A 22,037-nucleotide genomic window follows, 5' to 3' on the forward strand; every position below is an offset into this window, starting at 1 on the left:
TACAATAACTCAAGTACTTTATGTAACCGGTGTCGTTTCGATTCGACCCCTGTTAAGGGATCGCCCTGAGTGGGAGTTGAACCCCGGTCTCCCGCGCCGCGGGCGGCATCACAGACCACTAGACCAAGAGGTGAATTCACTTCTTGGTAATTAGGGATGTCCGATATTATCGGCCGTAAAATGTGATATCGGAAAATACCGGTATCGGTTAAAAAAAATTAAATAAACAATAACAATATTCGTTATATATATATCCAGTGAAATTATTAGTTACCTGAAATTATTCAGTTTTTTGTAGTGGGAAACCCTGCATATATCGGTATCGGTTGATATCGGTATCGGAAATTAAGAGTTGGACAATATCGGAATATCGGTATCGGTAAAAAAGCCAATATCGAGCATCCCTATTGGTAATCTGTCTGGACGCCTCTGGGGAGTGAGTTTACATGCAGTACTGCTTAACATCCACATCACTACACTGTCCATCATGACTGTGGATAGACACGCGGTACCTCTGTTACACTTACACCCTTGCACAAGTGATATACTGGAGATGAAGTAGCATTGCCTACAACAAGAGAACATGTTTTATCAACATTATAGTATAGAAAAGCATTACATTACATGTTGCATCGACACAATAGGCTTGTCAGAGCCAAGGTATGTAGAAATGGACAGGACTCAGGACTCAGGCTTGGTTCTTCATATATAGTACGTACTACTTGGATTGACAATGTGAATTGATGATACAGTAACACTGAACTCATTATGAACACATTTTGTTTTATGCACATTGAATAGATATTGAATTAGGTTCATGGCAGGTGGCCTAGAAGTAGATAGTCTGACTAGTTTGCTATGAGATGGCGACTAGAGAATGGCAGGCATGTGTGTGTGTGTGTGTGTGTGTGTGTGTGTGTGTGTGTGTGTGTGTGTGTGTGTGTGTGTGTGTGTGTGTGTGTATGTGTGCCTATACTGTATGTGTAAGGCTAATGTGTGTATATGTGTAGGGCCAGGGCCGTTTCTAGATTTTTGAGAGCCCTTAGCACAAATTCAAATCAAACATCTCAAGTTGACCCCAGCAATGACAGCAAATGGGAATAAATTGGAAACACTGGGGCTCCCTTACATCAAGAAACTCCTGAAAACTTACAGGATTTACTGAATCTGCATTATAACATCTCCAAAATGCGCATAAATGAGACGGATACTGTATTTTCCTTAAATGTCTAACTTGAATATTTCAATTTAAATGGAACTATTTAAGATAAAGTTAAATAAAGTTTGCAATTACATTCGTCAGTAAGCTACTTATGTTTATTATAAAGAAACACCCTTTTCTTGAGCATAAGGTGCTTTTACTCAATGCACGAGAGTTAAGTTAAAAAAAATTATTACCCAGGGACAGTGCACATTAATCAACATCTTCAGTTTCCACATCAATGTAAATGTGCCAGAATTAGCTAATGAGCTCCTTTTCATCTGTAGTCCCTGCCTAACATGCATGTCTTTATGGTGTGGGAGGAAACCTGAGTACCTGGAGGAAACCCACGCGAACACGGGGAGAACATGCACACTCCACACAGACAGGCTCCCTGCTGGGGTTCGAACCCTGGACCTTGTTGCTGTGAGGCAGCAGTGCTAACCACTCTGCCACCGTGCCGCCCTGCCTACCAAGAGAGACTGGTCATTTTAATTCCAATTTTTTGTGTGCTAAAATGGCAGTTTAGGGGGCTTCGGGGGCCATATGCAACCGTATAGTCTGCATATGGCAAGAAACGGCCCTGTGTAGGGCTAATGTAAATGCAACATCCAAAAGGGGGTCAGCCTATAATTAAGCACTTGAGAGACAACCTTTAGCTAAAGCAGCTTGACATTTTAGGAATGAAGTTTAAGTTTGCATTCCTCTTGCTTGCTGCTGTCAAAAGATGAAACAAAACCATGCATCTCCTCAAGCTCTGTTTTTCAGGTTTTCAAGATTCATATTCACGAGGTTTTGGCACAACAACCTCGTGCTTGCTGCTGTCAAAAGGTTAAACAAAACCATGCATCTCCTAAAGCTCTGTTTTTCAGGTTTTCAAGATTCATATTCACAAGGTTTTGGCACAACAACAGCCAGGGGCGTAGCTGGGGGGGGTAGCTTAGGATGATTCCAAGGGCCCAGCACTGGGGGGGGGGCCCCAAAAAAAAAAAAAAAAAAAAAAATGTTTACTAGACATCACTCAGGTGTATTATTGATGCTCTCATTGATACTATGTTTGTTTCTGAAGTGTGTGTGTGTGTGTGTGTGTGTGTGTGTGTGTGTGTGTGTGTGTGTGTGTGTGTGTGTGTGTGTGTGTGTGTGTGTGTGTGTGTGTGTGTGTGAGATATATAGAGAGAGAGGGGGGGCTTTGGTAGACTATTGCATTGGTCCATTCATTGAAGATGAACGCAATGCGACATCCTTTACTAGGCTCACCCACCAACAGTGCAGGTGCTGAACTGCTGATCCGAATGTATAGGTAAAAACCATATTATGCGTTTTCATCAATAAAAAAATGGCCAAAATGCTTGCGCGCTCGCATTCACTGGGGGCCTACAAATACATTCTTTCATGGGGCCCAGAATCTGGAGCTACACCCCTGACAACAGCATTACACAATAGTTCTGAGTTAACCCACTCTTACCTAGTAGACCATGACTCTCTGCTTCTGTCGCAACCCTCCAATAACATAGCACTCCTACAATTATTATTATTATATATTTTTTTAATACAATTCTTTATATAAAGAAAAATATAAAAAAAAACAGTATGACAGATATTTGGAATAATCTATTGTGTATTTTAAACCATGCAATTCTGATACAACTTTTTGTTTGTTTTGTTTTTATCTGTGTGGAATCTGCCAGCTGAAATATTGATGTTAAAAACCTCCAAGAGGGAATGAGAGGAAAGGTAAGACCTTGTCTGATTGCTCAGATTCACAGATTAATGTAATTTCTTCACTTTATATACTGTCTTTTAAACACAGATTCATGTCATGACACTTTATATGCTGTCTTTTAAACACAGATTCATGTCATGACACTTTATATACTGGCTTTTAAACACAGATTCATGTCATGACACTTTATATACTGGCTTTTAAACACAGATTCATGTCATGAGTGACACTGTCTTTTAAACACAGATTAATGTCATGTCTTCACTTTATATACTGTCTTTTAAACACGGATTCATGTCATGTCTTCACTTTATATACTGGCTTTTAAACACGGATTCATGTCATGTCGTCACTTTGTATACTGGCTTTTTAACGGTCTCAGAGTGTGTTCTGAAACACTGACTGACTGCAGGGTTAAGTGTTAACCAGCGCCCTCTGCTGGTTGACAGAGTGACAACTACACATTGAGTGACGCACCTGCCAATGTGTTCTGAGAATGTCACAAGTGGAATACATGGAATTGAAGGACATGGGTACTACTAATAACAACTAGATGGTTATGAGCCTGTAACTGTGAGTGTCTTGTTATAATGTCAGTCAGGATGAGTAGATGGAGCCGTTTCTATAGCTTGTTTTAATTTGTTGGTAAAGTGATGGTCAATCTCTTGTCTCTCGAATCATTTGTCTCATAAAATCTAGATGGTTTTCATGTTGCCTCTGATAAAGATAAAAAGATACTTGATAGATGAAGCCTCACAACCTGATTTCTAGCAAGTAAACTTTAAAAGGAAGGAAGGAAGATTTCTATGCTGCTTGGTGCCAGACATTGGTGCCTGTATTACATTTCAAAATATACTGAGGAAATATACATCAACCAATATATCAAGTTCAAGTTCTTTAATAGTTGTCATACAGAAGTACAGAATACTTTCATACAAAATGCTTCTTACTGTTACGCTCCAGAGACTGTGCTAGACAAGATAGTATCAAATAACATAATAACATAATATAGCATGAATTTAGAAGAAGAAATGAGGTCACAGTGTTCGGTATAGACATATGTACAATGTTCTGAGTTACCATATAATATACAATACACAATACTATGCAGTGTACTAATGTACAGTACTATCTAGTGCAAAGCAGAAATGGGATGAGGTACAATTTTAGGTACAATTTACAGTAAGGTGTACGAGTTGTGGTGCAATCCTTCATCCATAAATATAAAGTGTGGGGAGTGGGTGCTACAGTGTGTTTGTTTAAAGTGGGTGTGTGCTATAAGTGTGTGGAGTGGGTGCTACAGTGTGTTTGTTTAAAGTGAGTGTGTGCGTGTGGATGTGTGTGCTATGTGCGTTTGGTGGTTGTTGTTGTGTAGTGTTCATTCATTGTTCGTTTAGCAGCCTGATGGCCTGGGGATAGAAGCTTCTTCTGAGTCTTTCTGTGCTCGCCTTGAGACTCCTGTATCGCTTGCCTGACCGCAGCAGTTCAAAGAGGCAGTTGTTCGGGTGACTGGAGTCTTTAATGATTCTCTTAGCCTTGCCCTTGCAACGCTTGTAGTAAATGTTCTGGAGGGTGGGGAGCCCCCCTCCAATTGTGCGTTCGGCTGAACGTGTCACTCTTTGTAGTCTGCTTTGGTCTTGTGCAGTGCTATTCCCAAACCAGGAGGTGATGTTGCCGGTCAAGATGCTCTCTATTGTACATGAGTAGAAGTTCTTAAGGATCTTCTGGCTGACTTGGAACTTCCTTAGGCGCCTGAGGAAGTAGAGGCGTTGTCGTGCCTTCTTCACAACACTGTTAATGTGTGTGGTCCATGTCAAGTCCTCGGATATGTAGGCTCCGAGGTACTTAAAGCTGTTGACTCTCTCAACCGGTGCCCCGTCGATGCTGAGGGGGCTGTAGTCCTTGACCCCCGATCTCCTGAAGTCCACAATCATCTCCTTTGTTTTGCTGACGTTCAGGGAGAGGCTGTTTTCCTGGCACCATCCCGCCAGGACCTTGACCTCTTCCAGGTAGGCCCTCTCGTCGTTGGCAGAGATCAGGCCCACCACCACTGTGTCGTCAGCAAATTTGACGATTGTATTGCTACTCCGCTGAGCCACACAGTCGTGTGTGTACAGGGAGTAGAGGAGGGGACTCAGAACACAGCCCTGGGGGGCCCCTATGTTGAGGGTGATGGATGAGGAGGTGCAGTTGCCTGCTCTCACCACCTGGGGTCTGCCAGTCAGGAAGTCCAAGACCCACTGGCAGAGGTCATAGCCCAAGCCCAGGTCCCTGAGCTTGGCTATGAGTATGGAGGGGACTATGGTATTGAATGCCGAGCTGTAGTCGATGAATAGCATTCTCACATAGTTCCCCTGCCTCTTGTCCAGGTGTGATGCTGCTGTGTGCAGCACATGGGATATGGCGTCCTCCGTGGACCTGTTGGGGCGGTATGCAAATTGCAGGGGGTCCATGTTGATGGGGAGGGAGGAGCAGATGTAGCCCTTTACTAGCTTCTCAAAGCACTTCATGGCTATGGAGGTGAGAGCTACAGGGCGGTAGTCGTTGAGGCAAGCAAACGTTGTTATTAACAAGGCAACAAATTGTACATGATTGTGACATCCGAGGTAATAACCTGTTTAATTGACGGGTCATAAACAAGGAGACGGCTGATCCTGCAGGTTTCCACACTTATTGATATGTTGACCCTTCCTTCTTTTATAGTTTCACACGTTACACTGTGATGTGATGACCCTTCCTTCTTTTATAGTTTCACACGTTACACTGTGATGTGATGACCCTTCCTTCTTTTATAGTTTCACACGTTACACAGTGATGTGATGACCCTTCCTTCATTTATAGTTTCTTATACATAAGACGTCATCATCACTTTCATACCAACCGTGCCCTTATTGGATTATATTCATTAAAGAAAGTTGATTTAATAAAAGAAAAATACTCATTTAATCAGATTAATCACTTAACCCATTCTCTGCCGGGCATTGTACCCATCATTGTACCCTCTCTGCCAGAGCTATAAGTCTATGGAGATGTTCACCTTCTTTGCAGGGCTATAACTTTTTAAATTGTATTGCTAAATTGACATTACTATGGCCCATTCAACATCAATTATCTATCGTTCAGGATGTAGGAACGTTTAACTTTTTCATTCACACATTCATACTAAAATACCGTCTAGAGTATAAATATGTTTTTATCGTTTTCTGCAGTATTTCATAGAACGTGAGATATAGGCATAAATGCATAATTATAGATTATCAAATGCAGTTTGATACCGATCAACGTTATATTAAAAATGTCAACTGTACGTGGTCCTAAACGTCATGACTGGTCATCTGCTGGTGAACGGAGGGGGGGGGGGGGTCGTTTATAATTCAATGACCGACATTAAATGATTTATGTAGTATGGGTGATATATTGATCAGAGCAGTTTGTATCTAAAATGGTAAAGAAAAACGCTGAAACTCACCCCAGTCTCCTCGTAGTGTTGGGCGATGAGAGTGCAGCAAACAGATCCCAATTATGGGATGTTGATCGATGCGATCCATTTCCGGTTTGTATATTACTAATACACGTCCAAATGATGTTGATTATTCACGTCCAAATGATGTTGATTATTGAGTTATGGCAAAGATCCATATCGACGGTGTCTGTATTGAGCCCCGGGACGATAAGCGAGTGGCCGGACGAAAATAGGGGACGGACCGATCTACAATGGGCACTTCCGGTTTGGCAACTCGCCGATCGGCCACCCGGTGGCGGTATTGAAGCGTTGCAGAGTTGTGATGGCTCAGACAGCATCACCCAAGACTCCGTGGGTGAAATATGAATACCATGACGAAAATATGAAATATTGATCTCAAAAACACCTTACGGAGTTATTGGCAGACAACGCATGGCGGAGAAACCCGCCTTAACACGTGATTGGCGGAGAATGGGTTAAAGTTATTAATTTATTTTTTGAAGTAAATTGTTTTGTATAGACATTCGAAGCTTCGTTCGAATACTTCAATCGAAGCTTCGAATGTAAAAAAAATTACATTCGGTACAGCCCTACTAACAAGTTAATGTACACAGCCAGACACATTACAACTATGGCTGTCAATCGATTAAAATATTTAATCTGATTAATCGCATGATTGTCCATAGTTAACTCGTGATTAATCACAAATTAATCGCATATTTTTTATCTGTTATAAATCTACCTTAAACGGATATTTTTCAAGTTTGAATACTCTTATCAACATGAGTCAACAAATGCTTGCTTTATGCAGCCATTTAACAAAAGGATGACCCTCATGCATTGCAAATTTGCATCAAATTCAAAACAGTGATGCACAAAATAACTTAAAAGAAAATAATAATTTAAAACAATGAATAAAGTTTGCATGAAATAATAGGGGAAAGAAAACATTAGGAACTTGTTACATTCACCCACACAAGGGCTGAGGACTCACCCCCCCCCCCCCCCCCCTCTCTCTCACACAGCTTTCTCTCTTGCCCTTCCTCATCTCTCACCCCCTCTCTCACACACAGCTCTCACACACACACACACACACACACACACACACACACACACACACACACACACACACACTTTGAGTCAGAAACACCTGAGTGAAGTGAAGTCTATATAATAAAAAAAAAAAAAAAAAAGTAATATACATTTAACTGAGTCATTCGCTTTTGGTTTTCATAAAAATAGTTTGTATAGCTACGGTTACATAATTCTTAAGTTATTTTCTTGTTTTTGTTCTGGAGGCTTAATTTGATAATAATATATAACAGGCATATATACGCATTATGCTTCAACCTGTACCTTTCCCAAAATCAAAGTCTGCAGAAACTAGCTCTAAGAATAATCAGCTGTGTACATCGAAGTCATTCTTCTCAGCTTCTATTTCTTAAGTTAGGTATCCTGAGTGTTTATCAAGTGAATCAACTCTTGTATACTTTATTTGTGTATAGTTCTTTAAAAAGAGCCCTTGGCTTCCCCCTTTCTTTCACGACATGTTTGCCTGTCCCGTTTTCTTAGACCACCCCATTCCCGCACTTCCCAATCTCAGTTTAGTATACTCTACCGACGGTCAAAGTTGTGGATCTCTTTGCCTTCACATATTTTGGATTTTTCTTTTCTGAAGCTCACCAATATTTTCCATATGGGCTCCCTATACAATCTGATGGCTTTCTTTTCATAGAACTTTTGTTGTATTTTGTAAAATGTTTGTAGTTTCTTTACTTTATTTTCACTAAACATGAAGCCGTTTGGCACAAGTGCCTACCTGTAGACCTGCTTATATGTATTATGAATTAATGATTTTATATTGATGTAATCCGTCTATAATTTTGGTTCTTGGTGAATGCCACATACAAACCCCTAGAGGGCAATTCTCCTTCACATTTATTTGTGGATTATATGTAATGGTTTTATATAAACAAAACAAACCAAACAAAACAAACGAAAGACCGTTGACAGTGTGGAATGATTGTGCATTATGGTATCGTGTGTGATGACTGAATAAAAACCCCAATACTACATATTCACAAAACAATACAAAAAGCCTGTTGCATTTTGAGTGATCTGCAAGTTAAAGCGAAAAACAATCCCACTATGGATCCTCGTGGCGACGCCCTTTCAAGTCTCAAGAGTTACACACAAAAACGTTTTAGCCTTTTTATTTTATTTTCAAAAAAACTTGTAAAAAATTCAGTACATGATGGGCAAAAACGTAATCACATTTTAAATCGACTAGTCCGTAAACATGTGTGAAACACGTGGAAAAGTCAGAGCCACTGAGCTGTGGCGGCTCGTCGGTCACTTCATCAAAACAAACCCAATAACTACCACTTCCTACATACAGGCGCATGTCTATTACACTGCAGAGCAGATCGTCCATACTGTACAGGTGCATCTCCATCAACTAGAATATTGCTATAATATAATATGAATAAATATACTGGTCGCCTCCAGGCCACGCCTCCAGGCCACGACGCATTGATTCGTGCGAAATGAGCCCAGACCAAGAATTTTAGTGCATACTTCTCAGTAGGCGGACATTTCTGTAATATATATATATATATATTTTTCAATTGGTCTTATGTAATATTCAAATTTTCTCAGATACTGAATTTTTGGGTTTAGGCCATAAATAATCATCTAATTTGAAAGAAACAAAGGCTTGACATATTTCACTCTGTGTGTAATGATGAATCTATAAAATTATATGATTTTCACTTTTTTAAATTGAATTACTGAAACGAATTAAGTTTTCCTGGAGATTCTAATTCATCAAGATGCACCTGTACATGTTGGGTCTGTGACAGCAGAGCCTCCGGCCCATCTGGAAGAGGATCCAGAGGTCGATCTAGAGAGAGCGAGGTTGAGGGTGGACTGAGGTATTCAAGATCAAAGATATTTATTTGTCATACGCACAGTTAAAACAGACACCGTACCATGAAAATCTCACTTTGCTAGTCTCCCCCCCCCCCCCCCCTCCCTCCCTTCACACAGAATCACAAAATATAGACTTAAACCAGAATTAAAATATGAAGAAAAAGTTTAACGCTAAAAGAAGGAATCTTCACAAAAAAAAAGAGAGAGAAATAAAGCAGAAGTAGACCATTGGGGGGGGGGGGGGGGGGTGGCCCAGGTGGACAAATCTTGCCGTTCTACCGGGAGGAGTTTGAGCTGGAACGAGATCGGTGACGCCTGCGACCGGGAGACCTGGAGCGAGAGCGCCGGCGCACCGGAGACCGTCTCCTTGGTGGTGACCTGGACCTGCAGAGGGACGACAAGAAACACCGATCTTGGGGACGAGTGGATCGGAGTGGGACTCAATATATAGACCACTGCACTTCCACGTTACATGGAGCCCGTGAGGGCGAGGGGGGAGGGAGTGCGGGGGGGGATACAATTAATGAATGTTGATGAAAGCCTTGACGGAAGTGGTTGTAGCTATGGCTGTGGGGGCGCTGGAGACATGATCCAAATTTTTTTTTTTTAACGCCCGAGTCTCCTGAACACGGAGAGACCGACCCCAAGTCGTCGATCGGCACTTTCTCGGGCCGAGCTATAGTCACTTTTCCGCGCCTACTCCCCAAGCGGTGCATGCGCAGATTGTCCAGAGAGACTCCGTTACCGCGTACCTCAAGGCTCTAAAATCAACATTCATTCATTTGATCCTGCCACGCTCCCTTTACCCCACCCCCCACCCGCTCTCTCCCATGAGCTCAAAGTACCGGAAGTGTTGCGGTGGTCTATTGTATAAAAGCCACAGAGATTGGACTAGAAACTAGACAATGAATGATGCAGCAGAAAGAATCAAATGCCAACGGATGCTGAATGAATGTGGGTGCTTGCTAGTATTGGAAAAGAATCACAGGAAACATAAAAAAAAATTAAATGCGTCCCTCCATCATTTTCTCCCATCCCCCAATTTAGTCGTTATGTCAATTCCCTTTCCTGGTCGTTGCGCGCATTGCCCCACTGTCGGCCTGGGGAGGGTGTAGAACTATCACATGCCTCCTCCGATACATGTGGAGTCGCCAGCCGCTTCTTTTCACCTGACGGCGAGGAGTATCACTGGGGGAACGCCATTTCACGCTATTTCCCCCAGATCCCCTTCCCTGCTGAACAGGCACCCCAACGACCAGGACTCGTACCCTCACTAACACCGCCACTTGTGTTTGTAGGGACGAGTGACCAAGCCGGAGGTACCGCTGACAGCTGGATTGGATCCCAGAGTCTCTGCGGTGGTAGGCGAGTGCTTGCTTATAGGAACAACATTTATATTTAGTTTTAACACTAGAGTTATTCGACACATATTTTAACAAAGAAACACCACGTACAGCACCTTTAATGACACAGAGACACCTTTTCACTGTGAAATACAAACGTGATGCGTCTTGATTTAATCAGCAGAGGGTATTCACAGAGATATTAAGAGGAAAACTTCCACAGGAGGCTTTGTGAAAACAGATCCCAGAGCAGATGAGAGTTCCAAGACTGACCTTCTCCTCATACGGGGTGGGGTGCGTCGCCACAAGGGTGGGGGGGGTGGCATCCTGCGAGGGGGGGAGAGTCTGCGTGGGGGGGGACGGATCCTTTGAGGCAGTACAGCTGAGGCAGTGATCTCCTGTCCATCAATCTGACCTGAAAAGAACCAAGCGGAAACCAAGCACAGAGTCAGTTCACCAAAAAACAACGGCGATTTATTTTGCACATAACCTCACACACACACTCTAAATCAGCGATTCTCAAACTACGGGTTGCGACCCAAAGTGGGGTCACGGATAGGTGACAGTGGCAAGTAAAACAAATGTTCTGGTAACATATTTTGGCTAAATATACCTTGTTTTATAAATGTGTATTGATAACATAGTGCTGTAATAAAATTGTCTAATGAATATGCATGATCAAGTTCAACAACGTGTGCTTTTATTTTGATATTCCTTAACTCTTAACTTGCAACCGCCGGCCCCTCTTGAGGAGGATTTGCCCACCGGCACGACCCTTTGCCAACCTCTAGCGGCTCGGTGCGAATTTTTTTAATACACTATATATATAGAGAGAATTAAAGCCCTATTTGTTGCCTGTCGATTGCCAAAATCCAAAACGGACTAAATCCATTCAGCGGTCCTCGAGTTACATGCCGATATGTGAGGCGTGCGACAAAGTACACTGCAGTCGAGTGTACGAGTTTTGGGACGTATATGAGATTATTTGCAAAACCACTTGTTCGTCCTTCATACCAACAGCCATCAGACTGTAAAACGCCTCACTGTGCCTCACTGAGCACTGAGTAAATCCCTGTATATCTTCCTGGACATTTACATTTGACTATAGGTATACCTTACTGGACATTTACATTCGACTATAGGTATACCTTACTGGACATTTACATTTGACTATAGGTATACTTTACTGGACATTTACATTCGACTATAGGTATACCTTACTGGACATTTACATTTGACTATAGGTATACCTTACTGGACATTTACATTCGACTATAGGTATACTTTACTGGACATTTACATTCGACTATAGGTGTACCTTACTGGACATTTACATTCGACTATAGGTGTACCTTACTGGACATTTACATTTGACTATAGGTATACTTTACTGGACATTTACATTCGACTATAGGTATACTTTACTGGACATTTACATTCGACTATAGGTATACTTTACTGGACATTTACATTTGACTATAGGTGTACCTTACTGGACATTTACATTTGACTATAGGTGTACTTTACTGGACATTTACATTTGACTATAGGTATACTTTACTGGACATTTACATTAGACTATAGGTATACTTTACTGGACATTTACATTTGACTATAGGTATACTTTACTGGACATTTACATTTGACTATAGGTATACCTTCCTGGACATTTACATTTTACTGTATATTTTCAGACTGTATATTTTAGAATGGTTTATGTATATTATACATATTTTATAATGTATATATCTGACTGTATTTTTATTTGTATTCTTATTCCCATTCTTATTTTTTACTTTTTGACTAACCGTGAGCGATGCGGTCTGTGGTGCCGAGTTTCCCTCGGTATCAATAAAGTACTAACCGTCGGTAGTGTGGTAGTAAAGGGTTAACCTTCTGTAGTGTGGCAGTGAAAGGGTTAAGAGACGGGGGGGGGGGGGGGGGTACCTCCGTCCATGTGTCTGAGGGCCTTCTGCGCGTCCTCCGTGGCCTCAAATTCCACGTAGGCGTAGCCCCGGTGAAGCCCTGGGTGGAAGCGCTCCATCGGCATATCGATCACCTTGATCTTCCCGTAAGTGGTGAAGATCTCCTGGATGTGATCCTAGAGAGAGGAGGAGTGTTCATCGAAAATGTTTTGGCAGATCACACAGTAAGGGGGGGAGGGGTGACATGTTTTTATCATTCCATTTGGGCTGTGGGGGGGGTGCTTAATGTCTGAAGGAGTCGACTGAAGGCTTCTTGTTCTCTGCAAAAGCATGCAATTGGTCCACTGATGGATACATCTTGATATTTGTCTAGTCTAGTGTGTTCATTAGACGGGTGAAATCCTCTTTCAGTGCCCGTTTTCTGAGGCAGTTAGCCTCTCTGGTATGCGTGTCATTAGTGTTAGCCACAGTTCTAGGCCTCTTTGTTGGCAGTCGACTACGGCTCCTTTCGATCGATTAGTCGACTATTCGGGATCAGCCCTAGTATCTACGACAGGCTTGCCATGTTGTCTCACTAAGTTCACACATTTCAAGCATGAGTGATGTAACGTTCAGAAAAAATGAACTTTTGAATGAATTTGTTCCCGGAAAACGCTAGCCCTCAATTACAGTACACATACAGCATGTATTAACTAAAATATTGTGAAAACATAAATTAATTCAAATCTAGATAAAAAAAATTACCTATTTTCGATAGGTACAGAAGGGAAGAAGAGCTTTAATTGCATTTAATTAATACATTTGTATATTATATTAAACTATATTTACACTATTATATTATGGTACTATATTATATTGTATACTCATGTACTATATATCTCGTATCACATAATGTATGTGTTGTATACACTATTATATACTGCAAGTATATTGTACTGTACTGTGTACTATATGTGTGTACTGTAATGTGTACTATATGTGTGTACTATATGTATGTACCATGCATGTAATAAATAAAAAAAAAAAAACTTTTTTTTACGCAAGTCTTCAGGGGCAGGGCCCGACAAGCCTAGTGCTTCTCCCTAGCCCTTTTCGGACAATTGGACAATGCTGCAATAGCAGCTGGTAAAACTTTGGCGATTTATGGAATGACCATTGTTATGTGTCCAAAACCCGAAATAAAAAATAACTGAACTGAACATGTCTGCACTTTTTGTATGTATGAAAGGTGCTGTATATAAATAAAGTTATCATCATCCTCATGGCATCCGGCTCACCTTGGTGACGTTGCGGGTCAGCCGCCCGAGGTGAACTTTAGTAACCTGGGGAGGCGGGCTCTTCTTCCTGCGATCCTCATCCTCTCCCTTCTTCTGCGTCTTGGACCTGAAGGACACCAGAGCAGGGTAACCCACACAGACATTACAAAAGGAAATTCAAGGACTTTTCAAGCACTATTTTTCATTTTAAAAAGGGGCATTTAAAAGGATCCAAACAAAATGTGATCCAATATTTATGGCTTAAAACCAATTTCCGACAATTAGTTACACTTTAGATAAAAGACAATGCAATTTCTTGATTCAGAATTTGTATCATGGATGAACAAAACTTTCGATGCAAATGGTTGATTTGAATTTCAAGGACTTTAAGCACCTTGTTAAAAAATTGGTTGTTTTCAAGGAATTCCAGGCCTTGGCTTTTTTTTGTGTGTCAAAAATCAAGCAGTTTAAGCACTTCCAAGGACCTTGTGCTAACCCTGCACCAGAGACACTTTGAAATCACCGTCTCCCATTTTTAAAAGCAGTGTAATCGTAGCATTTAAAAAATAAACATGGTAGAGAAGCCTAGTGAGGCGAACTGACGCTGAGCGCCGGCGGTCGTCGTGGCGACGGCGGCCGCGGGACCCGCCGGACGAGCTGGACGAGGAGGAGGAGGACGAGCGAGAGCCTGAAGAGCCGGAGCGGCTGGACCCCGAGGAACTGGAGCCACTCGAGGAGCCGGAGCTGGAGCCGGAGCTGCTGGAGCTGGACCTGTGACAGTGGAAGCATTTGACAGTTTTAATTGATGCAATAACTCCAATCCGGCCTTATTCAGAGTCATTGTTCCTTAAAGCGTGAATCTCACCCATTGGAAGTGCACTGAGAGAGACACCTTATCTGTGATAGGACTGGAGGCCCTATATAGTGCCCCATTGTTAAGCATGAGAACAGTCTTGAATGTATCTTGTCTTGAATGTATCTTATTAGAGCCAGAACAGACTGGACCTCAAGGGCATTTTCACTGGGTGAGGTTGAACTCAAGTAACGCAACACATGACAAACGGTTCCCGTCTGTTTGGGGTGAACAACCATTACCTCATCGCTTCATTAACCAGTCACCTAGCAGTACGTATCAAAAGTGAAACTAGGAGTGTTCATGTACGATTCGTCATTCCATCCGCATATTCCACCTGTGACCACTTGCGGTGGAATCCTTTACTTGTGTGACTAGAATAAATCCTCCTCTGCTATATTCTAAATCTGACTTCGTCTCAATCCTTATATCGGATCCACCTGTGTGCGTTATCTTCTACCTGCTTTGTCCCAACTGTTGCAGCAACCAACGAACACGCTTTTAGAGTGTGCACTTTCAACGGCACACGCACACAGACACACGTGCACAAACATGAAAAACAACATCCCGTTCCAACTCTATTCAATCAGCAGAGAGAACGCAAAAATAGTCTGACCAAAATATTGGAAATAAAACTTAGTTATAAGCAAATTATGTGCTTGAAACAAGTAAAATAATCTTACCAGTGCAGTAAGCAAATTTGGCTCTGCAAGATTTCTTGAAATAAGTACAAATATCTAGGGCTCTCTCTCTCCTGATTGGATAAAGTGTTTAGTGCAGAGTGAAGGGACTGGGAGACCCATGTTACTGATACAACACAAATTTTATGTCTGCACTTTATGCATTGCTTTTGTTTAGTCGATTCTCTGCTCATTTTATGCCTGTCTATAATGACGCCAATTCTCTGCTCATTTCATGCCTATGTCTATTGTGTGTCTACATCACTGCTGTGAAGCACGTTGGGCTGCAATTATTGTATGAAAGGTGCTCTACAAATACAGTTCATTATTATTAGTAGTGTGGAAGTGGGTAGATTCCAAGGTAAAACCTGAGGAGGAGCGGTTGTGTGTTCTATGTGATGTGGGAGTGGTGGAAGATGAATATAATTTTGTTTTTTATTGCCCTTTGTACACCGATTTGAGGAGGGCTTTATTTGAGAAAATTCTAATTGTAAATCCGGATTTGTTTTGGGCAGTCTGAGAGTTGTATGTTGAGTTGTTTTTTTGTGGAGGACATCTTCAGTTTTGCAGGGTTTTTGGAGAAAGCATGGCACTTGAGACGAAAACACAGCCAGGGTTCGAAATTAACAGGGGCTTGGGGCAAAATGCACTCGAAAATGGACCAAATGCCCTCGAAAATCAGTTAAGGGGGGGGCAAAAAAAGCCCCAGACAGTTTACTAACTATATATATAATTATATATATGCTCTACAGTGCGAGCATTTCACTCGCATTTGCCCCTAAACATATGTGTGTGCGAACCGGAAAAATTATTTACTTGCATAGTGTGCGCGTGAAGATTACAAACTCAGTAGTGCTTTTTTCGCTCCGCTGCTAATCGTTCAGAAACTACAAGTTTCACAAGCCGCATAAACGTTCCAATCACAGTAGAGTTTCCTGTGGTGGTTTCATGAGAGAAATTAAACGATAGCTGGAAAAGAAAGTCACGGTACCGGCATAGGCAAGTTATACATTCAGAATCAGACAACGCTATAAATTCAGCCAGCCATGAAGCCCATTAATTTTTATTTTGAGCAAAAGAGGAATCCGGCGAGGCAGCTAATGTTACTGAGGCGGATAACGTTATATTGACGGACGATAACGCTAGCGAAGTTAGCACACGCACATACACACACACTGTGGGCCAGCCAGTGACTTTGGTGGTGTGACGGGTGTGTGCTATTGCACAGATGTGTGTCCCGTTCCCGTTTGCACACGCACACAGTAAGCCATCACTGGGAACAGAGGCATAGTGATGGAAGTGGGGGCTGAGAATTTCTGTGTCTATCTGTGTGTGTGTGTGTCTCGCTCTCTCTCCCTCTCTACATCTCTCTCCTGAACCTATTTCATTCAAAAGGAAGATATTGATGCACAGTAGCTATAGTATAAATTATAGCTCAGTAGCTGTAACAGAATAATTGCATTAACTATTTTTCAATAGTGTTTCAATTATAATGAATTAAATAATTGTATAAATAATTTTCCATGTTCTGTCATCTAATAATATATTCCATTACCTTTGCTATCTGTATCAAAGTCAAGATGTTGTTATCGTGACAACACACTACAACGTACAAAAGCAGATTGACAACTGATATCCTTTGCGTCTAGTAGGCATGGGCCAATGTGTGATTTTGGTGGTATATTTGCACAGATGTTTGGCCCTTAGTATGCTACACGCACAGTATAATATGCATGTAATAAATAGTTTGTTAATAAACTTTTAGGAGCGCAGTGAAAATTGTTCGTGTGCTCCTAAATTTTTATTTAGATTTTATTTAGGAGCCCATGTGCTCCTTGGGAAAAAGGTTAGCGTAGAGCCCTATATATGGAGACATTAACATTACGTTTTCAAACATAGGGATGAAGACTGTATAATAAAAAAAAAAAAAAAAGTGTCGACAATGTTTTATAATTTTTATGTTAATTTATCATAAAAATTCAGTGCCCCCGAAATACAAAAAAAGCCCCCGAAAATCAATTAAGTCAAAATAAGTTAATTTCTAACCCTGAAACACACTATATCCTATATAATTGTATATTAATTCCTCTTGTTTCTTTGTTTACATACATTGCTTACAGCTTGTGTTGTATTACGTTTTATTGTATTTTCTTTTTTTTGTGGCCATCTTGGTCTATATAACCCATTGTCAATGTCATAATTTGTCAAGTAATTTGTCAATGTCAAGTATACTATTATATACTTATTGTTTGCGTCTTGTAAGCCCATATGGGCTGGGCAAACACCTGTATGTAAGACACAAGTAGTAGTATTATTATGGTTACAGGTGAGTTTTGGAACAGGTTGTACAAATCAAACTGGGAAAGCGTCTGAAACAGACCTGCTGCTGCCAGTGGAGGCACTGCGTCGCTTCCTTCCTTTCTCCCTTCCTCTATCCTTGTCTCCTCCATCCTTGGTAGCGATCTTCTCCTTGCCTCGATCTTTGGACTTGTCCTCCTCCTTCCGCTTGGTGGGGGGTGGAGCCCTGCAACAAGAGGGTCGTTAGTAGCAGGGACTGGGAGGGGCAAAAATCACTATTTGAATACTACTAACCCGCCCCACCATTACCATTGGAATAAAATGTGCCCATATTCAGATTTTCTGAGTGTATTTTAGCACAATGAACGGAAGCGGACAGTGTCGGTTAGCCTAGGCATTGTCCAACTAACACCTCTCGTGAAGGCTAACCGGCACTGTCCGCTTCCATTCATTGTGCTAAGCTAGGCTAACGTGCAGCCAGATAGCTTTCTACTGAACGCACAGAAAGGAAACTGGTATCTATCTTCCTGTCTCTCTCTGGAGAAGACCAAGACGGTACGCTAATTTCCCAAATGTTGGCGTGTTCCTTTAAGGATATATGGGAATATATACAGTCTATAATCTATATCGATCTGCACTCCAGCACTCCAGAATTGAAATGGAAGAATGGCTATGGTGCTACCTACTTATATACACATGCATAATAAACCCATATAACTCTGTATGATAGCATGTACAATAATGCTGTATATATACCGTGTATATTTATTCTCACTAGTAGGAGTGGGAATCACCAGAGACCTCACGATACGATACTATCGCGAATCGATACTTGCATCACGATACGATCGCGATACTAAATATATCGCGATACGCTGAAATATTGTGGTATTTTTTATTCAAATTTAATTTATTACCCTTTTTCAACTGCAAAGTAAAACTTTGTCAACATGTTTTATCTAATAAAATAAACAATAATTAAATATCGATACTTGGCGCCCCTGTATCGATACAGTATCGCCACGCAAAGTATCGCGATACTACTAGGTATCGATTTTTTCCCCCACCCCTAATTCTCACCATACATCTATCTATCCACATACATCTGTACATACCTGCATATAATCCTTTTTACATATCTGTAGATACAATATCTGTATAGAGCCATATGAAATCCGTTTTATTATTTTCCAAATTCCATTTTATTTTTTCCCAAATTCCATTTTTTCCGTTTTAATATTTCAGAATTCTGTATTTTGCTTTTTATGCTCATTTTACCATCAGAAATAGTGTCTAATAAGTGGGAATGAATAAATGTCCACAATTGAATAAGATATAACAGTCCATTTAATGTTTTTAAGTGCTGCAACTCAGAAATACAGTTCAATTTTACACAATATTTTTCAATTAATATTGTGACAAAATAAAAATACATATTTCAAGTGTAAACAATAGATACAGCTAGCTACTACTGACATTATCACAATGACAATGTCAGTAACCTAGCTATATCTATTATATTGTGATGAAATATAGTAATGCATAATTTAGGCACCTTTAGTTTAGTTTATTTCGTTTCTATAAAGGACAGTGTATAATGACAATCGTTTGCATTAAACAAATGGATGGGTGCACTAGATTTAGCAAGAAGCTATCATTTCCATCTATAGTCCTATGTACTGTAACGTTTCATAGCTATTTAAGTTTATTTAGATTATAAAGGGCAGTGTATAATGACAATCGTTTGCATTAAACAAATTGATGGGTGCACCAGATTTAGCTAGAACTTCTAGAAGCTATCATTTCCATCTATAGTCCTATAACGTTACATAGCTATTTAAGTGTATTTAGTTTATAAAGGGCAGTGTATAATGACAATCGTTTGCATTAAACAAATGGATGGGTGCACTAGATTTAGCTAGAAGCTATCATGACCTAACGTTATAGCTATTTATTTTTTTGCGGGTCCAGTCCACGGAACGTTGACAGAATTAGCAAAACACCTTATCACCGGAGGCATAAAAGTCATTAGGATACTGCTCTGCTCTGAATTTAGGGTTTAGTGTGGTATTTCGTAGCTTTTTGGATGCTGTTAATACCGGAGCAGCTACACGCTTGGACATTGCTGTGTTGTTGTGAAGCAGTGTGGAAGTGACGCGCGCGGTGTAACACGCTTTAGCGTCCCGGTTATGTTTGCTTTGCACCAAACGTTCCACCGTTATCCCGAAAACGGAATTACAGTCCAAATTATGGCAAATTCTGCAATATTCCACGTTTTACAGGTAATTCCATTTTTATTGCTCAATTCCGCGATTCCGTCCGCGATTCCGTGATCGCGGATTTCATATGGCTCTATATCTGTACATATCCCTTACCTACTCTGTTACGCTGCTGGCCAGTATGACTTACTACCATAGTGTCTTTATACCTGTATCACTGTACATATTAATACTACAACTCTGTACATACATCTGATTAGCACTATTGCTCAGTAGTACAAAATGTATATATATTGTATACCCAGTTTAATCACCTGTACATTGTAGGCCCCCACTCTGCAGATGTTATGTAAATATTTGTTGTGAGAGTTGTTGTTTTTAAATGTGCTTTATAAATAGAATGGGTTGGATAAAGATATAAATGTTGTTACAAAACAACAACAACAACAACAACAACAACAACAACAACAACAGAAATATAACTGAACGGACTACACTGTATAGTCAATGTGTGCAAAAATAACACTAATTGTATTTTTACTCAAGTAAAAATTTCTAGCTACTTGTACTTTACTTGAGTGTTTTCACTTTAGGGAACTTTGTACCTTTACTCCACTACATTTCAAAGGAAATATTGTACTTTTTACTAAAACGTTTATGAACATAATGTTTTTTCAACTCTGAAGACTGTCAACTTCAAGAGCATGTAATCAGAGCAGCATAACTGGACCATATACCAGTTTAATCAGAGCAGCATAACTGGACCACATACCACTTTAACATAACCTTTAATCAGAGCAGCATAACTGGACCACATACCACTTTAACAACCTTTAATCAGAGCAGCATAACTGGACCACACACCACTTTAACATAACCTTTAATCAGAGCAGCATAACTGGACCACACACCACTTTAACATAACCTTTAATCAGAGCAGCATAACTGGACCACATACCACTTTAACATAACCTTTAATCAGAGCAGCATAACTGGACCACATACCACTTTAACATAACCTTTAATCAGAGCAGCATAACTCGACCACGTACCACTTTAACATAACCTTTAATCAGAGCAGCATAACTGGACCACGTACCACTTTAACATGACCTTTAATCAGAGCAGCATAACTGGACCATGTACCACTTTAACATAACCTTTAATCAGAGCAGCATAACTGGACCACGTACCACTTTAACACAACCTTTAATCAGAGCAGCATAACTGGACCACGTACCACTTTAACTTAACATAACCTTTAATCAGAGCAGCATAACTGGACCACGCACCACTTTAACATAACCTTTAATCAGAGCAGCATAACTGGACCACGTACCACTTTAACATAACCTTTAATCAGAGCAGCATAACTGGACCATGTACCACTTTAACATAAACTTTAATCAGAGCAGCATAACTGGACGGGGACCACGTACCACTTTAACATAACCTTTAATCAGAGCAGCATAACTGGACCACGTACCACTTTAACATAACCTTTAATCAGAGCAGCATAACTGGACCACGTACCACTTTAACATAACCTATAGAGGTCAATGGATCGAGGGTCGCATGCTCCCAAGCTCTGGAATACACAAACGTGTAGAATACTGTACTTTAGATACTTAAAATACATGCGATATCGAATACGTCGCACCATTTAATTTAGTCGAATTTTGAACGGAGGACTTTTACTTTAACCAGAGAGTACTAAGTTATCACGTTATTATTTCTACTTGTACTTGAGTAAAGTAGCTCCCACTGCACTCATGTCGAGCAGGCAGCAGACGACGCCATTGCTTTCCCATTCATAACGTTAGCTGACGCTGTGCCGCCACGGTTGTTGTTGCATTAATAATCATAGCAATACTTTTGTATATCTACAAAAATGGCGGCGATATATCCCGAATAACATTCAATATATTTATCAAAAACAATACTATACGAGAAAAACCACAAAAGCACTTACATTTCCTCAAATCCTGACTGTGAGCCTTTGGCCGCTCTGCGAAACGCTACCACTCTGTCGCTCGGTGATGACGCGCGACCGGAAGTTTTTCTTCTTCTTCTTCAATGGGTTTAATGGCGGGTCGCGACCACAAAAGGCGCATACCGCCACCTACTGTACAATCCATTTGACAA

The 22,037-nt window shown here is 40.8% G+C and overlaps 1 protein-coding gene across 1 annotated transcript; it reads right to left on the minus strand.

Moving 5' to 3' along the window:
* Positions 1–8,584: 8,584 nt before the first annotated feature.
* Positions 8,585–21,925, minus strand: LOC311240814 (uncharacterized protein). Its single transcript, XM_084329404.1, has 7 exons — positions 21,865–21,925; positions 17,756–17,899; positions 14,446–14,613; positions 13,864–13,969; positions 12,609–12,762; positions 10,935–11,076; positions 8,585–9,702 (listed from the first exon to the last, which is right to left on the minus strand). Coding segments are annotated over exons 1-7 (825 nt in total). The 5' UTR covers positions 21,867–21,925; the 3' UTR covers positions 8,585–9,593.
* Positions 21,926–22,037: the final 112 nt, after the last annotated feature.

This window comes from Notolepis coatsorum, assembly GCF_963971535.1.
Source record: "Notolepis coatsorum genome assembly, chromosome: 14".
Taxonomy (NCBI): Eukaryota; Metazoa; Chordata; class Actinopteri; order Aulopiformes; family Paralepididae; genus Notolepis; species Notolepis coatsorum.